The 23,287-nt window shown below is 34.6% G+C and overlaps 1 protein-coding gene across 2 annotated transcripts in view; it reads right to left on the bottom strand.

Moving 5' to 3' along the window:
- STXBP5L (syntaxin binding protein 5L) overlaps positions 1–23,287 on the bottom strand; it is a 323,261-nt gene that overhangs the window by 161,305 nt on the left and 138,669 nt on the right. For both annotated transcript variants that reach the window (XM_068974295.1, XM_068974303.1), the window contains exons 7-8: positions 6,747–6,830; positions 1,635–1,758 (exon numbers count right to left, since the gene is read on the bottom strand). In XM_068974295.1, the coding sequence (XP_068830396.1) occupies positions 1,635–1,758; positions 6,747–6,830 (208 nt within the window). The remainder of the gene's footprint in view (positions 1–1,634; positions 1,759–6,746; positions 6,831–23,287) is intronic.

Raw genomic sequence — 23,287 nt, 5'->3', positions numbered from 1 at the left:
TGACCTTCGTGTAAAAGGAAATTATATTCTTCTCAAGTATACTTGGAACTTCATGGTAATTAATTGTGTATGTCTAATTATTAAGTAAATGAAAGGCAGAATAGAAGAGTACTATGCTAAGTTATGAAAAAGGCAATGGCACCCCATTCCAGTACTCTTGCCTGGAAAATCCCATGGACAGAGGAGCCTGATAGGCTGCAGTCCATGGGGTCGGACACGACTGAGCGACTTCACTTTCACTTTTCACTTTCATGCACTGGAGAAGGAAATGGCAACCCACTCCAGTGTTCTCGCCTGGAGAATCCCAGGGACTGGGGGAGCCTGGTGGACTGCTGTCTATGGGGTTGCACAGAGTCAGCCACGACTGAAGCGACTGAGCAGCAGCAGCAGCAACAGCATGCTAAGTTACACAATTCAAAGAAAGACAAATACTCTTTGTCACTTATATGTGGAACCAAAAACAAAACAAAACAGAAACAGACTCACAGATATAGAAAACAAACTAGTGGTAACCAGAGTAGAGAAGGAAGGGGGAGAGGCAAACTAGGGTATGAGATGAAGAGATATAAACTACCATGTATAGAACAAATAAGGAACATTGCACACTGCAGGGAATTATAGCCACTGTTTTATATAAACTTTAAATGGAGTACAATCTATAAAAATATTTAATCACCATACTGTATACCCAAAACTAATATAAATAATATATCAATGGTACTTCTATATAAATAAATAAAGCATCTCTAAGTTAAGTGCCTAAATGTAAGGTAATCTCTTAAGTAAACTGCTAAGATAAATGCTGCAATAATTTAGTCTTTTGCAGATAGAACATGATGGTACAAAAAGATGGCAGAACAACCCAAGTTGGAATAATTCCATCTTTTGATTTATGGGTCACCCACTATACAAACATACCACTATTTTCTAAATGTAAAACTGTAATAAACACCCAGAAACTGTAACACAATGTATTTGATAACCTCTAGGTTTTGACTTTTCTATTCTTACAACCAAGAGTATGAGGTAAACACGAAAACTCAGATCACCTATATTATGGAAAACAATACAGCCTCTGAATAAAAGTTATTCATACATTTGACATTGTTATTCTGTCCAGTTAGGTAGAACCAACATAAATCCTAAATATCTCCTTTCAGTGAGGGATATAATAAGAAACACAACCTACAATAAAAACCACAGTACTCAAATGGCATAAATGAAAATAAACAGGGGAATTTAGAAGATAAAAGACTCTAAAGCAGTACAGAAATTAGGTCTAAGAGTTAGATCCATAAAGTCCCATCTCTCACTAGCTTCCTTACCCCTTAAAATTGGTCAAATTCCTGCATCATTTCCTCTGCTTCAGACACAGCAATCATCAATTATTCGATTTTTGCCTGGGAGGTCTCTATATACTTTCAGTTACAATGTAGAAAAGTTGACAGACAGGAGGAAGGTAAGGTTAGAAACTTTGGGTCATAAGGTGGGCATCTGAAGGAGGTATAAAGGGGTATTTAGAATCAGAAGCTATCTTCTGTTACCTCTTTTTAGTGATAATGATACCAACTTTCCTAGTTCAAGTAGTGGCACTCATCTCCAGAGTTTCTTTCTTTTGAAAGCATATATCTTACCATGTGGAACTGTGGTCTGGAAAGGACGACTTGGGCTTTTCAGGTTCCATAAAGTCAAGCTACCATCTGAATGGCTGCACATGAATTGTTTGCCCTCATGATGCCAATCAATTGAATGAATAGCCTAATGAAATAACAATTAAAAACAAGTAGAGGAGGAAGAAAGTTGATATATCATTCTATATTCCAAAGGAAAAATATTTTAACACAGAATTATTATAGCAATAACACTTAAGAAACATGTAATTTTTCTGACCTAGATCATACTACCTTTGGCTTCAACTCTCTATAGGCATATAAGAGGCTGTAAAATCTTATCTCCTTAGATAAAGAAAAGTTAAGTGAATTTCATTTTGTTGGATCCCAGAACTTTTTGTTGTAAATCCTATGTCTTCCCCATATCCTTTAATGCTTCTTTGAAAATTATTACATGGAAGTAAAAGCAAGGTTAACAGAAGATAATCTCAGGTGAGGCAGAATTTAATTTCACTTAAAGTATCCAACTTAAAAAGTAATTTACATTAGAGTTGCAATTTGAGGGCTTACTATGTGCCAGACCCCAAGGTAAGCAGTTTATGTACATTATCTCATTTAATCCTACCAAACAGATATTATGTGTTTCCAAATTACACATGGTAAAATAGGCTAGAAAGATGAAGATATCCTTGCTCGGGTTACACCACTCAAATCCAACATCTAACTACAAAACCTATATTTGGAATCAATGAACTATGTTAACTCTAACATATGCTATTTAAATTGACTTAAAGCAGGAAAAGCTTAAAATTGTTTGTATTTACAGATTCATTCTGTAGTTATAAATTAAATTAAAAAGCAATCGTTACATTTTCCTGAATTGTTTTATTCCCCGTGATTACACAATATCTTACATAAAGTAGGTACCCAAATATTTGTTAAATGAATAAGTATTTATGTTATCAAATGTTGCCACACCCTTGGTATTCTTTCAAAATTAGTAAAGTACATAGGGAACTTGGGTAATGTGCTATTTATTGCCCAATGAAAGAAACTCTAGTAGACATAAAAGTTGAACAGATGTATACAGCATGATCTTTCCTTAAAGGAACTTAAACAACTGCGAGAAAGGAAACTATAACAGTACTTATTGTTTAGAACTTTTAGTATTTATTTTTTAATCTATATTTATAAAATTAAGTTATGGATATATTTGTTATTATTTATATTTATACAACTAAGTTATGAATATATTTATTTATACCAAACTTATACATCTATTTACACACACATATATTTCCAAACAATAAGTATTATTATAGACAAATGATGGCTAGAGCAATCATTAGACATATTAGAAGTGAAACAGTGTATCAGTGGACCTCAAGGTAAGATTTGATTAATTGGAAATGATACCATGACACAACAGACTTATTTTTTCTCTCACTCTGGTCTCCATTACTGGGCAGAGAAGATTTCTTTACTACCAGGGTTCAGTAGAGGCAATGAGAGTGAAAAAAACAGTTCTTTGTCTTCTCAGCTTATTTCTTCTCATTTTTGTATGTATCTAAAGGCAAAGGCCACTTCTTGCCTCCTCTACATGTTAACCTGGATGAACCTCAGTCAGTTTAATAAAGTTCTTTCAGACTACTTTGCTAAAAATGGTAGGTGCAGAGAAAGCATCCCCAGCCCTAATCTTTATATCCCACTGAATTTGTCTACTGGAGAAGATAGATATAAAAATAATAGATATATAACATAAAATCAAAATAAGTTCTATAAAAGAAGTACACTTATTGTATAGAAGAGTAGGCATGTAAAACCAACCTGTTATTAAAGAATAGGAAGTCAAATCATTTATTGAAGAGGTTGAAGAGCTGGCATTTGAACTTGACTTAATGGGTAAATATTTAATTTCTATTTATTTGATTATACCTTACTCCATTCTTTAAGAAGGACTTTAAGGGTTTTCTGAAAAACCAAATATAATACAACTAAAGAAAAAAAATTTTAATGGAAAACAATATGGAAAATAAAACACTAGTAACTTTGGTTAATTCAGTGGCTGTAACTGAATTTCTTATAAACAAAAAAGACAAAGGAATCCCAAAAAGCTAAGTAATAATCTGAAAACAGGAAAAACAGCAGTTACTAAAGGAATTAAAAGATTATCCTCATGTCAAACTCAGAGAGATTTCTCTGCAAGAGATTATTTTAAAAATACAGATGAAACAAAAACTTTGACTTTTACAGCTAATGTGAAAATAAAATTTGTATACTTATTTCTGAAAATGATCTTGGATTTACAAAACTCTGAATTCATCAGTAGTTATTTATCAAGTGGCTATATTGTACAAATAGCTTTACAATTGCCAAGGAATTAACTGAACTTTGATATGCATAAGAGGAAAGAAGGGAGTTCAAGATAAAGTATAAGCAGAAGCAAAGGCTTTGAAGTGAGCAGTAAATGGTATGTTTAGGAGATAGTAATATGTCTGATGTATGAGGAGTGTATAGAAAGAATGCCATACATTAAGTTCAAAGGAAAGACAGCACCAAGGCCTTAAATCTCCTGTCAAGGAATAAGACTTTGTACTGTTGACAACTGGGACCCATTTAAAGGTTCTGAGGTAGGAAATTATGATCAGCTATGTCTTAAAATGGTAATCTTGATAGTGAAAGATATACTGTAAAGCTAAGATAGCCAAGGAAACGTGATTAGTTAAAAGTCTACTATAGTCTTCAAGGCAAAAGATAACATCCTCAACTAGGACACTGAATGTGGAAATGAAAAAAGAGAGGAGATAAATGAGAGATAATATAATAATGGGATCAGGAAGACTGCAAGAGTGACTGCTTATACCACATGAAGAAGAAAAAAGGGTCAACTATGAGTCTGTGGGTTCTAAATTGAAATAACTAAATCAAAATTGAAAAACTGAAATAAAAACACAGAGAGAGAATTAGGTCTTTAAATACTAATTCAGTGCCAATGGAATATTCATCTGAAGTTACCTAATATTTTATTAGATATTTGCACCAAAAATATATGAATTTTAATTTATCAGCATAATATAGGTAATACTTGAAATGATGGGAGGCTGAATATGAATGTAAATGCAAACTGAAGGAGAAATGAAAAGAGGGTGAAGATGTAGAATCCTGAAGAGTATAATTTAAAGGAGAGTTAGGGAAAGAAACAATGATGGAGAAATGAGGGGTGGAAAAAATGAGATGGAACAATACAAACAAATGAAGAAACCATTTAAGAACAAAGGACTGATGTAAAGTCACAGGCTTCAGTCGCTCAGTCGTGTCTGACTTATTGTGACCCCATGAACCGCAGTATGCCAGGTCTCCCTGTCTATCACCAACTGCTGGGGTCTACCCAAACCCATGTCCATTGAGTTGGACTGATGTAAAGTCACAGGCTTAGTGAGGAACTTAAAAGACTAAGAAGGGATCCTTGGTGACTTATTAGATACTATTGCAGGTAAGTATTACAGATGATTTCAAACTGTGAGAGGAAAAGTGCTGAGAAAATTTTTAAGAGTTTAGTAATAACATGAAGTATATAACTACCTTTATTAAAATGACAGGATATAATTATGCATTATATAGATTTTATATAATTTATATAATTCTAGATACAAAATAGGTAAAGTATGTTATTCTATGGATTAACATTGTTAATATTTATATAGACATTTCATTGCAAAATGGCTTTCATTTACTTTTTAAGGTTAGAAACTTTCCTTCCACACTTTTTACAGCTACAAGAAAACTAGTTAACTGAGGATTCTCATCTGGATTTCCATTTCAGCTGCTCTATTCTAGTTCCAAGTGGCTAAACACACAGATGGTATTTGCACTCTTATCTAAAGGGTAGTTTTACAGAATAAATGATCTCCATCCTCATCTTTATTTTTATGTATTTAACAAAAGGAAAACCCTAGCTTAGCTTTCCAGGACCTTCTTATGATTAAAGGTGCCCTATACGTTGCTCATAAAGCACATAATTGTATGATATTGCTTGCCAGAATATTGCTCACCAATCATGATCAAATTACCCAGCTGTTATATCATTTACTTCTGAATTCTTTGTTACCATGATAATAATCTTTTATATAACATAAAATTGTATTTTGCTAGAACCACTAAGAAATGAATAGGGGTAGCAGTTATGGAATAACTAAAGGCTTGCATCTTTAAGCATCAAAATTTAAATTATACTGTTATAAGGGGATGGCAGGGAGCAGAAAAAGGAACTGTGCTTTTAAAAATGTGTTTTCTTTTCAAAATTCTTTTTCTATTTATCTTAGTGTTGTCTTGAATTCTCTGGTACTCTTTCTATTTAAGCCTGGATAATGCTAGACAATGATTTATGACCTGTATTTTCTTCTATCTCTCACCACTGTACCAGTTTTTAAACTTTAATAGAGAGCCTAGATGATCACCTTTATTTCCACAGTGACAAGATATAAATCCCCTTTCTCACCTTTTACCCTTAGCCTCACTCTTTTCTCATTAGCCTCTTAAGAAGAAAATACTTAATGGCCTAGAATCAATCTGTGAACACCTGAAGATCAATTAAGAGACTATTCCTCAATATGAGTTCATTGATTTCTCTACATGAAAATCTAAAATCCCAATTCTATATGATAAAACATACTTTAAGACCTGATTCTTAGTAACAATAAGTATTAACTATTTAAAAAAACTCTCTATTTTAAGAAGGCAAGTATTAGACGATAAAGCCTTTCAAACTGACTACGTAAACTTTCTGCCACAGAAAAGCAATTTTCTAAAGACATGAACAGTATCTTTAGAGACCTTAAGGACAAAAAGGTAAGAAATAATCATGAAGCCTAAAGAAAAGAAAAAGATAAGTAATAGAAACCAATATATGTAAGATGTCAAAAAAGCTTAAAAATAGTTCATCAAGGCAAAATTTCCACTCAGGAGAACAACTCCAAGGTAAAATTCAAGCAAAAACCAACAGGCAGTATGACGCACTGGATCAAAATAAGGCAGCTTTCCAAAAATAAAAATATGGGTAATATACAAGGAGTAAAAGTAGACAACAGGCATAAAATCACAATACTCTTTTCAAATAGTTCAGTAGAAATCACTTACCTCATCATAGTAAACTCTCAGTTCTGCTCTTTTGGATTTCAAGTCCCAGAAAACTACAGTACCATTTTCATAACCTATTAGCAACTGCAAAACAGTAGAACAATCATTTTTGTAATTCTAACATTAATTTTAGCTTGTTCCAAATAAAGATTAATGTTAATACAATAAAGTAAACCCATACTACATAATACAACTTTATTTAAAATACCAATCTTTCCAAACCTGAATATGTTCAACATTGAAAAATATCAGCAAAAGAACTCTATTCAATATAAATATATACCAATGAAATGAGAAAACTTGTAAGTATATATGTGCTGTGCTTAGCCACTCAGTCGTGTCCGACTCTGTGACCCCATGGACTGTAGCTTGCCAGGCTCTTCTGTCTGTGGCGATTCTCCAGGCCAGAATACTGGAGTCGGTTGCCAGACATTCCTCCAGGGCATCTTCCCAACCCCGGGATTGAACCCATGTTTCCTGCATTGCAGGCAGATTCTTTACAATCTGAGCCACCAGGGAAGCATAAGTATGGATGACACAACATAAAAATAAATGGGAAAAACGGAATAACAGAAAAATGGAAGAGAAAATGAACATGATAACTGAATAAACAGTGTATATGACATTCAGGCCTATGCACTTGAAAAATGTGGCCACTAATTTGGCTTCAAATTATTTTCTATCAAATCCAATTTTATCTCTGATTTAAGTCAGTGTTTCAAGTTGATTGATGAACTTTCAGTAGTTCACAAAGATATTCTAGAGATTCATGTCATTAAACATAGTTGATATTGACTTGTAAATCAATAAAAGACAATTAACAAAATATACCTACTTCATTTCAAAAGAAGAGCATTTGAGAACAGAAAATGATTGGATGATCATACTCAAGACTCAGTCACTCAGCTAAATATTACTTACTGTGCTGATGATTTTTACTATAATATGACACTGAATGTTCAAAGAACTGCACAATTGCACTCATTTCAAATTCTAGCAAAGTAATGCTCAAAATTCTCCAAGCTAGACTTCAATAGTACATGAACCAAGAACTTCCAGATGTACAAGCTGGATTTAGAAAAGGCAGAGGAAGCAGAGATCAAATTGCCAACATTCACTGGATCATAGAAAAAGGAATAGAATTCCAGAAAAACATCTATTTCTGCTTCATTAACTATGCTAAAGCCTTTGACTGTGTGGATCACAATGAACTGTGGATTTCTTTAAGAGATGGGAAATAGATGGGGAAACAGTAGAAACAGTGTCAGACTTTATTTTTTTGGGCTCCAAAATCACTGCAGATGGTGACTGCAGCCATGAAATTAAAAGATGCTTACTCCTTGGAAGAAAAGTTATGACCAACCTAGATAGTATATTCAAAAGCAGAGACATTACTTTGCCGACTAAGGTCTGTCTAGTCAAAGCTATGGTTTTTCCTGTGGTCATGTATGGATGTGAGAGTTGGACTGTGAAGAAGGCTGAGTGCTGAAGAATTGACGCTTTTGAACTGTGGTGTTGGAGAAGACTCTTGAGAGTCCCTTGGACTGCAAGGAGATCCAACCAGTCCATTCTGAAGGAGATCAGCCCTGGGATTTCTTTGGAAGGAATGATGCTAAAGCTGAAGCTCCAGTACTTTGGCCACCTCATGTGAAGAGCTGACTCACTGGAAAAGACTCTGATGCTGGGAGAGATTGAGGGCAGGAGGAGAAGGGGACGACAGAAGATGAGATGGCTGGATGGCATCACGGACTCGATGGACGCGAGTCTGAGTGAATTCTGGGAGATGGTGATGGACAGGGAGGCCTGGCATGCTGCGATTCATGGGGTCGCAAAGAGTCGGACATGACTGAGCGACTGAACTGAACTGAACTGAAAGCCTTTGACTGTGTGGATCACAATGAACTGTGGATTTCTTTAAGAGATGGGAATACCAGACCACCTTACCTGCCTCCGGACAAACCTGTATGCAGGTCAGGAACAGTTAGAACTGAACATGGAACAAAAGACTGGTTCAAAATTAGGAAAGAAGTATGTCAAGGCTGTATATTGTCACTCTGCTTATTTAAATTATATGCACAGTACATCATGCAAAATGCTGGCCTGAATGAAATGTAAGCTAGAATCAAGGTAGCCAGGAGAAACATCACCAACCTCAGATATGCAGGTGATACCACTCTAATGGCAGAAAACAAGAGGAACTAAGGCACCTCTTGATAAGGGTAAAAGAAGAGAGTGAAAAAGCTGGCTTAAATCTCAACATTCAAAAAACTAAGATCATGGCATCTGCTCCCTCCACTTCACAGCAAGCAGAAGGGGAAAAAGCAATAGATTTTATTTTCTGGTACTCCAAAATCACTATGAATGGCAACTGCAGCCATGAAATTAAAAGATATCTGCTCCTTGGAAGGAAAGTGACGACAAGCCTGCTGCTGCTGCTGCTGCTACTAAGTTGCTTCAGTCGTGTCCAACTCTGTGTGACCCCATAGACAGCAGCCCACCAGGCTCCCCTGTCCCTGGGATTCTCCAGGCAAGAACACTGGAGTGGGTTGCCATTTCCTTCTCCAATGCAGGAAAGTGAAAAGTGAAAGTGAAGCTGCTCAGTTGTGTCCAACTGTTTGCGACCCCATGGACTGCAGCCTATCAGGCTCCTTCATCCATGGGATTTTCCAGGCAAGAGTACTGGAGTAGACAGCATATTAAAAAGCAGAGACATTGCTGACAAAGTTCTGCATAGTCAAAGCTATGGTTTTTCCAGCAGTCATGTATGGATGCGAGAGTTGGACCATAAATAAGACTAAGCACCGTTGAGGCTTGTGAAATGTGGTGCTGGAGAAGACTCTTAAGTGTCCCTTGGACTGCAAGGAGATCCAACCAGTCAATCCAAAAGGAAGTCAACCCTGAACGTTCATTGGAAGGATTGAGGCTGAAGGTGAAGCTTGAATATTGTGGCCACCTGATGCAAAGAGCCAACTCAATGGAAAAGACCCTGATGCTGGGAAAGATGGAAAGCAAAAGAAGAAGGGGATAGCAGAGGATGAGATAGTTAGATAGCATCATCACCAACTCAATGGACATGAATCTGAGCAAACTCTTGGAGATAGTGAAGGACAGGGGAGCCTGGCATGCTACAATTCATGGGGTCACAAAGAAATGGACATGACTTACGGACTGAACAACAACAAAAACAACCAGAAAACATATAACAAAATGGAAAAAAGCACAGCCTATCAACAATCACTTTAAGTGGAAGTAAACTCAATGCCCCAACAAAAAGACACAGCATAGCTAAACAGATAAAAATAAATAAATAAATACTCATCTATATGCTGTCTACAAGAGACTCAATTCAGAGCTAAAGACACACATAGACTGAAAGTGAATGGATGGAAAAAGATGTTCCATTCAAACAGAATGAAAAGAAAGTAGGGGTAATACAACTCATATCAGCAAAATAGACTTTAAAACAAAGACTGTAACAAAAGGAAAAGAAGGGCATCACATAATATTAAGGGGCTCAACCAAAAAAAGAGGAAATAATATTAATAAATATATACATGTACCTAACATAGGAGCAACTAAATATATAAGCCAAATAATAACAGACACAATAAAAGCAGAAATTGCCATAACAAGTATTAGTAAGGGATTTTAATACCCAGTGTACAACAATGAATAAATCACCCAGACAGAAAATCAAAAAGAAAACAGTGGCCTTCAATGATACTTTGACAGTTGAACTCAATAGACATTTACTAAGCATTCCATCCAGAAACTACAGAATATGCACTTTTCAAGAGCACATGGAGTATTCACCAGGACATATCACACAGTAGGCCACAAAACTAGTCTCAATAAATTTAAGAAGAGTAGAATCACATCAAGTATCTTTTCAGACCATAAGCGTATGAAACTAGATATCAATGATAGGATGAAAGGTGGAAAAGATGCAGACACTTGAAGACCAAACAATAGGTTGCTAGAAAATCAATGGGTCAATGAACAAGTCAGAGGAAATTTAAAGATGAGATGAATGAAAATAGAAACACAACTTCTCAAAGTCTGTGGGATGCAACAAATACAGCTGAGAAGTTTATAGCATTATAAGCCTACCTCAAGAAACAAACAAAAGTATCAAAAAAAACTATCTAGAAATCTAAGAGAATTACAAAAATAAAACAAAGCCCAACAATTAGAAGGAAGGAAATAATAAAGAAAAGGGGAGAGCCCATGGAGAGAAATACATGAAACAGAGACACAAAAATGGGGGGAAAAATCAATGAAACTAAGAGGTTAACTTTTTGAAGATAAAGAAAATCAATGAACTTTTAGCCAGATTTATCAAGAAAAAAAGAGGGCCCAAATAAATACAATAAAAAATGAACAAGTTTTGAAAGCTATCACAGAAAGGCAATAACTGAAGAATACTACAAACATTTATATGACAACTTGGACAATCTAGAAGAAATGCACAAACTGCAAGAAATGTAAAATATCCCAAGAAAATGTAGAAAATATGAAAAGACCAATTACCAGTAATGAAACTGAATCTGCAATTAAATTAAAAAAAAAACACACTCCCAATAAAGTTCAGGATCACATAGCTTCACATTGGAATTCTACCAAACATTTAAGGACGAACTGACACTTATCCCTTTCAAACTCTTTCAAAAAATTAGAGAAAGGAACACTTCCAAACTCACTCTCTGAATCCAGTATTACACTGATATCAAACCCAAAGACATTACAAAAAAGGAAATTACAGGCCAATAAATCTGAAAAATACAGATGCAAAGATCCTCAACAAAATATTAGCAAACAAAATTCAATGGCATATAAAAAGAATCTTATGCCATGATCAAATGGGATTTCTCCCAAGAGTGCAAATTTGGTTCAGTATCTGAAAATCAATCACTGTGATACATCACATTAACTAAGGGAAGGATAAAATCATATGATCATTACAAAGGGTGCAGAAAAGGCATTTGACAAAATTCAACAATCACTCATGATAAATATTCTCATCAGTGGGTATACAGGGAATATATCTCAACATAATAATGGCCATCTGTGACAAAACCACAGGTAAACATTATAGTAAATGGTGAAAAGTAAATGGCAAATACTTTTTCTCTAAGATCAAGAATAGGAAAAGAATGTTCATTCATATTTAATGTAAAATTGGAAGTCCTAATCACAGGAATCAGACAAAAAAAATTAATAAGTCATCCAAATTAGAAAGGAAGAAGTAAAACTGTCACTATTTGCAGATGACATGATGCTTCATATAAAAAACTCTAATGACTCCACTCAAAACTATTAGAGCTAATAATTCAGTAAGGATGCAGAAAAATTAATATATATAAATCAGCATGTCTATACATTAAAAATGACTATCAGAAAGAATAAGCAAGAATACAATCCCATTTAAAGCTGCATCGAAAAGTATAAAATATTTAGGAATATACTTAACCAAGGAGGTGAAAGACCTACACTCTGAAAACTATATGGCACTGATGAAATAAACTGAAGAAAACATAAATAAGTATTAAGATATTCTATGCTCACAGACTAGAAGAATTTATAGTGTTAAAAAGTCTATACTACCCAAAGCAATCTACAGATTCAATGCAGTTTCTATCAAAATACCCACAGCATTTTTCACAGAACTAGAACAAATAACCCTAAAATTTGAATGGAACCACAAAAGACCCTGAATAATCAAAGCCATCTTGAGAAAGAAAAAAGCTTGGAGGTATTATATGCCCTGATTTTAAAAAAATACTATAAAGCTAAAGTAATCAAAACAGTATGATGCTGCACAGAAACAGACAAGTAGGTCTACCAAACAGAACAGAAAGCCTAGATATAAACCAATGCACATATGGTCAATTAATCAACGACAAAGGAGGCAAGAATACAAAATGGGAAAAAGACAGTTTCTTACATAAGTTATGTAAACAAATGAAACTAGACCATCTTCTCATAACTTGTAGCAAAATAAACTCTATGGACAAAACACTTAAACCTGAAATAGAAAAACTCATAGAAGAAAACACAAGCAATATGCTCTTTGAAATCAGTATCAGTAATACTTTTTGGATCTGTCTCCTCAGGCAAGGACAAAAAAGCAAACATAAGCAAATGGCACTACATCAAACTAAAAAGCCTTTTGCTCAGAGAAGGAAAGCATCAATAAATAGGAAAAAAAAAAACTATGAAATGGGAGAAAATATTTGCAAACGATGAGATGAACATCCAAAATATATAAGAACTCATACAATTTAGTACCAAAAAACAAACTATCTGATTTTAAAAATGACATACAGACATCCAACAGGCACATGAAAAGAAGCTCAACATAACTAATTACCAACCACAATGATATCACCTCACACCTGTCAGAATGGCTGTGATCAAAAAGACCACAAATAATTAACAAGCATTTGCAAGGATGTGCAGAAAAGGGAACTATTGTGCACTGTCGGGAGAATGTATATTGATACAGCCACTATGGAAAGCAGTATGGAGGTTCCTCAAAAAATTAAAAATTGAATTATTGTATGATCCAGCAACTCCAATCCTGGATATTTACCTAAAGAAAATTAAAACACTAATTTAAAAAGATATACACATCCTCAGTGTTCACTGTAGCATCATTTACAATAGTTAAGATATGAAGCAACCTAAGTATCCATCAGCACATGAATGGATAAAGATGTAGTACACACACACGCACAGAGAATATTTCTCAACCACAAAAAAGAATGAAATCATGCCAATTGTGATAGCATGAACAAACCTGGAGAGCAGTATGCTAAGTGAAATAAGTCAGATTAAGAAAGATAAATAGTATATGTTTTCTTATATATGTGGAATCTTAAGTAAAACAAATATATAACAAAACAGAAACAGACTCACAATACAGAGAACAAAACTAGTGGTTGCCAGTGGGGAGGGCACTGGGGGAAGGTAGCAAAATAGGTGACGAGTATTAAGAGGTACGTGAGTCTGAGTGAACTCTGGGAGTTGGTGATGGACAGGGAGGCCTGGAGTGCTGTGATTCATGGGGTCGCAAAGAGTCAGATATGACTGAGCGACTGAACTGACTGACTGACTGACTGATTAAGAGGTATAGCACAAGCAATGTAAACAATAATATCATAATAACTTTATATGGGGCATAATCTATAAAAGTATCAAATCATTCTGTTGTACAGCTGAAACTAATTACTATTCTAAGTCAACTATACTTCAATTATACCTCTTATATACTTCAACTATACTTCTTATATATTTTGAACAGTATGAAAAAGCAATAAGGTAGGACACTGAAAGATGAACTCCCCAGGTCAGTAGGTGCCCCATATCCTACTAGAGATCAGTGGAGAAATAACTCCAGAAAGAATAAAGAGATGGAGCCAAAGCAAAAAACCCAGTTGTGGATGTGACTGATGATGGAAGTAAAGTCCGATGCTGTAAAGAGCAATATTGCATAGGAACCTGGAATGTTAGGTCCATGAATCAAGGTAAATTGGAAGTGGTCAAACAGGAGATGGCAAGAGTGAACATCAACACTTTAGGAATCAGCAAACTATAATGGACCGGAATGGGTGAATTTAACTCAGATGGCCATTATATCTTCTACTGTGGGCAAGAATCCCTTAGAAGAAATGGAGTAGCCATCATAGTCAACAAGAGAGTCCAAAATTCAGTTCTTTGGTGTGATCTCAAAACCAACAGAATAATCTCTGTTCATTTCCACGGCAAACCTTTCAATATCACAATAATCCAAGTCTATGCCCTGACCACTAATGCTGAAGAAGCTGAATGGTTCTGTGAAGACCTACAACACCTAGAAGTAACACCCCCAAAAGATGTCCTGTTCATTATAGAGGACTGGAATGCAAAAGTAGGAGGTCAAGAAACACCTGGAGTAACAGGCAAATTTGGCCTTGGAGTACAGAATGAAGCAGGGCAAAGGCTAATAAGAGTTCTGCCAAGAGAACGCACTGGTCATAGCAAACACCCTCTTCCAACAACACAAGAGAAGACTCTACACATGGACATCACCAGATGGTCAACACCAAAATCAGACTGATTATATTCTTTGCAGCCAAAGATGGAGAAGCTCTGTACAGTCAGCAAAAATAAGACTGGGAGCTGACTGTGGCTCAGATCATGAAGTCCTTATTGCTTTAGGTGTAGAGTTAGGTTATTTGATTTTTCTCTTGTTTCTTGAGGTAAGCCTGTATTGCTATGAACCTTCCCCTTAGCACTTCTTTTACAGTGTCACATAGGTTTTGGGTTGTTGTGTTCTCATTTTAATTCATTTCTATGCATATTTTGATTTCTTTTTTGATTTCTTCTGTGATTTGTTGGTTATTCAGCAGTGTGTTGTTCAGCCTCCATATGCTGGAATTTTTAATAGTTTTTCTCCTGTAATTGACATCTAATCTTACTGCATTGTGGTCAGAAAAGATGCTTGGAATAATTTCAATTTTTTTGAATTTACTAAGCTAGATTTATGGCCCAGGATGTGATCTATCCTGGAGAAGGTTCCATGTGCACTTGAGAAAAAGGTGAAATTCATTGTTTTGGGGTGAAATGTCCTATAGATATCAATTAGGTCTAACTGGTCTATTGTATCATTTAAAGTTTGTGTTTCCTTGTTAACTTCTGTTTACTTGATCTATCCATAGGTGTGAGTAGGGTATTAAAGTCTCCCACTATCATTGTGTTATTATTAATTTCCCCTCTCATACTTGTTAGCATTTGTCTTACATATTGCAGTGCTCCTATGTTGGGTGCATATATATTTATAATTGTTATATCTTCTTCTTGGATTGATCCTTTGATCATTATGTAGTGTCCTTCTTTGTCTCTTTTCACAGCCTTTATTTTAAAGTCTATTTTATCTGATATGAGTATTGCTACTCCTGCTTTCTTTTGGTCTCTATTTGCATGGAATATCTTTTTCCAGTCCTTCACTTTCAGTCTGTATGAGTCCCTTGTTTTGAAGTGCATCTCTTTTAGACAACATATATAGGGGTCTTGTTTTTGTATCCATTCAGCCAGTCTTTGTCTTTTGGTTGGTGCATTCAATCCATTTACATTTAAGGTACTTATTGATAAGCTTAATCCTGTTGCCATTTACTTTGTTGTTTTGAGTTTGAGTTTATACACCCTTTCTGTGTTTCCTGTCTAGAGAAGATCCTTTAGCATTTGTTGGAGAGCTGGTTTGGTGGTGGTGAATTCTCTCAGCTTTTGCTTGTCTGTAAAGCTTTTGATTTCTCCTTCATATGTGAATGAGATCCTTGCTGGGTACAGTAATCTGGGTTGTAGGTTTTTCACTTTCATCACTTTAAGTATGTCCTGCCATTCCCTCCTGACCTGAAGAGTTTCTATTGAAAGATCAGCTGTGATCCTTATGGGTATCCCCTTTGTGTGTTATTTGTTGTTTTTCCCTTGCTGCTTTTAATATTTGTTCTTTGTGTTTGATGTTTGTTAATTTGATTAATATGTGTCTTGGGGAGTTTTGCCTTATGTTTATCCTTATGTTTGCCTGTTTATCCTGTTTATCCTCTGTGTTTCTTGGACTTGGTGACTATTTCCTTCCCCATTTTAGGGAAGTTTTCAACTATTATCTCCTCAACTATTTTTTCATGGTCTTTCTGTCTTCTTCTGGGACTCCTATGATTCAAATGTTAGGGTGTTTAACATTGTCCCAGAAGTCTCTGAGGTTGTCCTCATTTCTTTTAATTATTTTTTCTTTTCTCCTCTCTGCTTCCTTTATTTCTACCATTCTATCTTCTACCTCATCCTATCTTCTGCCTTTGTTATTCTACTGTTGGTTCCCTCCAGAGTGTTTTTGATCTCAATTATTACATTATTCATTATATATTGACTCTTTTTTTATTTCTTCTAGGTCCTTGTTAAACATTTCTTGCATCTTCTCAATCCTTGTCTCCAGGCTATTTATCTGTAACTCTGTTTTGTTTTCAAGATTTTGGATCATTTACACTATCATTATTCAGAATTCTCTATCAGGTAGATCCCCTATCTCTTCCTCTGTTGTTCGGTTTGGTGGGCATTTATCCTGTCCCTTTACCTGCTGGGTATTTCTCTGCCTTTTCATCTTGTTTATTGCTGTGTTTGGCCTTTCTGTATTCTGGCAGTTTGTGGTTCCTCTTTATTGTGGAGATTCCTCACTGTGGGTGGGGCTGGATGGGTTGCTTGTCAAGGTTTCCTGGTTAGGGAAGCTTGTGTCGGTGTTCTGGTGGGTGGAGATGGATTTCTTCTCTCTGGAGTGCAATGATGTGTCCAGTAGTGAGTTTTGAGATGTCAATGGGTTTGGTGTGACTTTGGGCAGCCTGTATATTGAAGCTCAGGGCTATGTTCCTGTGTTGCTGGAGAATTCCCATGGTATGTCTTGCTCTGGAATTTGTTGGCCCTTGGGTGGTGTTTGGTTTCAGTGTAGGTATGGAGGCTTTTGATGAGCTCCTATCGATTAATGTTCCCTGAAGTGAGGAGTTCTCTGGTGTTCTCAGAATTTGGACTTAAGCCTCCTGCCTCTGGTTATATGTCTTATTCTTACAGTAGCCTCAGGACTTTTCCATCTCCTTTCAAAGACAATGGGCTGCCTTTCTGGGTGCCTGAGGTCCTCTGCCAGCATTCAGAAGTTGTTTTGTGGGAATTTGGTCAGCGTTCAAATGTTCTTTTGATGAATTTGTGGAGGAGAAAGTGGTCTCCTCGTCCTATTTCTCTGCCATCTTAGGACCACCCCCCCCCCCCAGGTTATATTCTTCAATTTGGCTTGAATATAATTTTTCATTTCTTTCAATATTTGACTATTGATTAATTTTTCACCAAAATACATATGAAAGAAATAAAATTTGTCTATAATTGCTATGTTTTTATGCACAGACTATTTCAAATAATTTAAAGACAGTTACTGAAAGCAAACATTCAGTGATGTAGTTGGATACAAAATAACAAAAATGAATAGTATTTTATACGGGCTTCCCTGGTGGCACAGAGAGTAAAGAATCTGCAGGCAATGCAGGAGACCTGGGTTTGATCTCTGGGCTGGGAAGATCCCCTGGAGAAGGGAATGGCTACCCACTCCAATATCGCCTGGAGAATTCCATGGACAAAGGAGCTTGGCGGGCTATATCTATGGGGTTGCAAAGAGTCAGATACACCCGAGTGATTAACACATATACACTAACAATTAATTATGAAACAGATTTTAAGAAAATTAATTCATGGGAGCAATAAAGTCTGTAAGGGACTTAAAATTAAGCTAACAAAAGATATTTGTGACTTTTTTGTGAAAAAGTTGTAAAGCTATGCAGAAAGACATAAAAGAAAGCCAAAGTAAATATATGTTTATAAGATGAAAAGATAAAACACTAATGTCTTAATGATGTACATATTCTCTAAATTCATCAATATGTCCATGTCTCAGAGTCCCAACAAGGATTTACATAAAGTTTGATAAGCTAATCCTAAAACTCATATAGTAGAATAAATGGTCATAGAACAAGATGAGAAAATGAGAATGGAGAGGGGCTACCATATATCAAGATATTTAGTAAAGATATTATAACTAATAAAGTGTGCTATCAGTAGAATAATAGACAAATGTATCAATGCAACAGCGAAAAAAGCCCAAAGACCCACTCAAAAGTAAGAACTTGATATATAAGTGAGATGTCCTTGTAAATCAGTGTAAACTGAATTGACTATTCAATAAATAATTTGTATATAAAAATGAAAACATACCCTTATATCAAACCACCATAAAATAAATTACATATCAATTAAAATCAAATTGTGAAACAGAAAGCCTTAAAACTGATAGAAAAAATAAAACTGCATTTTCCCTTAGGAAGGGAAATATCTAGTAGGTAATAAACAAAATGCAGGAGTCAAATGAAAAGACTGATAAGACTGAATACATTCAAATCAAGAATTTGTATGTGACAAAGGCTATTGATGGAAAAACTAAACTACAGGAAGTCAAGGGATTTATTCAAGATTATATGCTAATAAGCAGTGGATCACAATACAAATACAGTCTTCTGCCTCTAATACTAATTTATTTTGCATTCCTTTTAATTTCTAATTATCCAATTAACACACATTATAGTTTTTCATAAAAATTTGAACAACACAAGTACAATATGAGTATCTTTGACCATTTTCCTCAATGCCAATCACCAGTATCCTTCCCAGATTTGTACATCTTCTTTTGGGCTTTTTCCCTTGAATATTTAAATATGTAAGTAAAAACATAAATTCATTATTCAAGTGATTTTATACTAACCTTACTGTTCTACATCTTTTCTTTAAAAAAACATGGCTTGAAGGATCTTCCTTATCAGAACAGCATTCCACAGAATGTATATAGTACCATTCATTTATTCAATTTTCTATTAATAGACCTTCAGGCTATTTTCAGTATTTTGCCCATTGGTCCTATAAATAGGATAAATATCTGAAATGGATTTTCTATCAACATATTTTAAATGTTGACAACAAATTGCCCATACTGGTATGTATAATCATGATTGTTATGTCTAGATGCTCATTTTTCAATTCCTGTTCCATTACTTGATATTATTAATATTCTTAATTTTTAATATTTTGCCAGCCTAATGGGGAAAAGGGGGTATATTGCACATCCCTAGAGATTACTAATGAAGCTGGTTCCTCCTCACTGCCAAACCCTGATCTTTATTAGAGGTAAGAGGCAACCACAGCTTTAACTCTTAAAATCATCTTTTCTAGCAGACTCAGATTCATATGTATATTGCAATTGCTTCATTCATTATTTAGACATTGTCTATTAACTTCCTATTATGAAAGATGAGGGTTTAGCAAAATATCATTAAATATTTTTCATATTCATTAATTTTTTGCTATGTACCTAACAATCATTGTCTCCCACTTTGTTGCCTGTCTCTTATCATGATTGTCTTGTTATGGTATATTCCTTAAAGCTTGCCTAAAGATGTCCCTATTCCACAGTAATACTTGTTATTGTTTCTGCTAAAACTCTCTGAGTTGCCATTTGAACACTAAGTGTTTTCTCTATCTGGAATTTATTTCTGTGAGTGGTAAAGAGTAGAGGTCTTAAAATTTTTTTTCAAACTGGATACTAACTGATGAAAGCCAGTTATTTAATAGTTTATCATTCCATGAAATATCTTCTCTAAAATATACAAAATTCTCCCAAATACCTGAATCATTTCTGGAATATCTCTTAGATCCACTGGTTTTCTTGTATTGCCCTATACCAATATCACAATGTTATTCATAAAAAAAACCCAACATTTTGGCTATTCTTAAACATTTTGTTTTTCTTATGAATTTTAAAATCAGCTTGTAAATTTTTTAAAAATAAGTAAATTCTCCATACTTGCTTCACTAAGGGCTTGTATCATCAAAGGATGTTGAATTTTGTCAAATTCTTTTTTTGTGTCTATTAAATTGAGTGTGATTGTTTATTCTTCCTTTTGTTACTGTTGTGTATCACACTGATTGATTTGCAATGTCGAATCATCCTTGCACTCCTGGAAAAAATCTTACTTGATCATAGTGTATGATCTTTTTAACATATTTTTGGATACTGTTTCCTAAAGCTTTGATGAGAATTTTTACATCTATATTCATCAAAGATATTGACCTGTAATTTTCTTTTTTTGTAATTTATTTGTCTGGTTTTGGTAACAGGGTAGCACCAGACTAATAGAATGATATTTGGAGTGTGCTGTCATCTTCAAATTTTTTTTTTTTTTGGAATAGTTTGGGAATGATAAGTATAAGTCTTTCTTTATATGTCTGTCAGAATTCTTCTGTGAAACCATCCAATCCTGGACGTTCTTGTGCTGGAAGTCTTTTTTTTAGTTACAAATTCAAGTCCAACCCCAGTGATTGGTCTATTTAAATTATGTTTCCTCTTGATTCAGTCTGGTAAGTTGTATGTTTTTAGAAATATGTCCACTTTATCTAGGGTGTCCAATTTGTTGGCATATAACTATTGTATTATTATCTTATTATTTTATATGTAGTATTCTCTTATATTTTTTGTATCTCTGTGGTATCAGCTGTTATTTCTCCTCTCTAACTTTTTATTTTGTTTATTTGAGTCATCTCTCTTTTCTTCTTGGTGAGTTTGGCTAAAGGATTATTAATTTTGTTTACCTTTACAAAAAATCAGCTCTTGGTTTTGCTGATATTTTCTATTGGCTTTTTAATCTCTATTTTATGTATTTCTTCTCTTACCTTTATTATTTCCTTCCTTCTACTAACTTTGGGCTTTGCTTCTTTTTCTAATTTCTTTAGGTGGTAGGTTAGATGGTTTGAGGGTTTTTTTGTGTTTAGCCTGCATCACTATAAACTTTCCTCTAATAACTCTTTGCTGGATTCCATCGATTTTAGAGTGTTGTTTTTCCATTTTCAAGGCATTTTTGGATTTTCTCATTGTCTCATTGGTTTTTTGGTAGCATGTTGTTAAGTCTCCACATGTGTGATCTTTTCCCATTTTTCTCTCTGTAATTGATTTCTAGTTTTATACTGCTCTGATTGGGAAAAAATGTTTGGTATAATTTCCATTCTCTTAAATTTGTTGAGACATGTTTTGTGGCCTAGCTTTTGAGCAATCCTCAACATAATAAAGGTTCTTTATGACAAACCCACAAGTAATATCATACTCAACAGTGAAAAGTTGAAAGACTTTCATATAAATCAGGAATAAGACAAGGATACCCACTCTTGCCACTTCTATTTAACATAATATTAGAAGTCCTAGTCACAGGAATCAGGCAAGAAAAATAATTAAAAGGAATTCAAGTTGAAAGCAAGGAATTAACTCTATTGGCAGATGACATGATATTTTGTATAGAAAATCCTAGAGTCTCCACCCCAAAACTATTAGAACTAATAAATGAATTTAGAAAAGTTGTAGGTTACAAGATTAATATATAGAAATCTGTTGCTTTTCTGTACAATAACAATGAACTATCAGAGAGTAAAAGACAATGTTGTTTAAAATCCCACCAAAAAGAATAAAATACCTGGAAATAAACAGCCAAGGAGATAAAATATCTACACATTAAAAACTATAAAACACTGAAGAAACAAACAGAAAATGATACAAAGAAATGAAAAGACATCCTGAGCTCTTGAACTGGAAGAAACAATTTTGTTAAAATGTCTATACACTCAAATCAATCTACAGATTTAATGCAGTTTCTATCAAAATACTTATGAGATTTTTTTTATAGAACTAGAACAAATATCCTAAAATTCATATGGAATCACAAAAGATGCTAAATTGCCAAAACAATCTTGAAAGGATAAAACAAAGCTGGAGGTAACATGCTCCCAGACTTCAGACTATACTACAAGGCTACAATAATGAAAAAAGCATGGTACAGGCACAAAACAAGACATATACAACAATAAAACAGAATAGAGATTCCAGAAATAAACCTTTGCATCTACAGTCAATTGATATACAGCAAAGGAGGCAAAAATATAAAATGGAAAAAAGACAGTCTCTTCAATAAGTGGTTCTGGGAAAATTGGAGAGCTACATGTAAAACAGTGAGAATAGAAGATGTCCTCATACCATATACAAAAATACACTCAAAATGGATTAAGATATAACTTAAGTCCTGAAACTATAAAACTCCTAGAAAAAAAAATAAGAAGAACACTTAACATAAATTGTAGCAATATTTATTTTTTTAAAGCTGTATCCTAAGGCAAAAGAAACAAAGCAAAAATAAACAAATGGGGCCAAATTAAACTTAAAAGCTTTCACAAAGCAAAGGAAACTATTGACAAAATAAACAGACAACCAACAAAATGGGAGAAAATATTTGCAAATGATATGCCTAAGAAATTGATACTCAAAATACATAAACAGCTCATACAACTCAATATTTTAAAAAAACAAACAACCCAACTAAAAAATGGGTAAAACATCTAAATAGACCTTTTTCCCAAAGAAGACATACAGACAGCAAACAGGGACATGAAAAGATGCTTAACACTGCTAATTACTAGAGAAATGCAAATCAAAACCACAATGAGATATCACCTTGTATCCGTCAGAATGACTGTCATCAAAAAGTCCATAAATAACAAATACTGGAGGGGATGTGGAGAAAAGGGAACACTTGTACATGTTGATCAGAATGTATATTGGTCCTGCCACTATGGAAAGAAGCATGAAAGTTTCTCAAGAAACTAAAAACAGAACTACCACATGATCCAGCAATTCTACTCCTGGGTATATATATTAAGAAAATGAACACATAATTCAAAGAATACATGCAGCCCAATATTTAGAACAGTGCTATTTATGATAGCCAAGATATGGAAGCAATCCAAGCAGTACAGGAGACCTGGGTTCGATTCCTGGGTCAGAAGGATCCCCTGCAGAAGGACATGGCAACCCACTCCAGTATTCTTGCCTGGAGAGTCTCGATGGACAGAAGAGCCTGGCAGACTACACTCCATGGGGTCGA

Source organism: Capricornis sumatraensis, chromosome 1, assembly GCF_032405125.1.
Source record: "Capricornis sumatraensis isolate serow.1 chromosome 1, serow.2, whole genome shotgun sequence".
Classification (NCBI taxonomy): Eukaryota; Metazoa; Chordata; class Mammalia; order Artiodactyla; family Bovidae; genus Capricornis; species Capricornis sumatraensis.
This window is presented reverse-complemented; position numbering and strand designations above follow the sequence as displayed.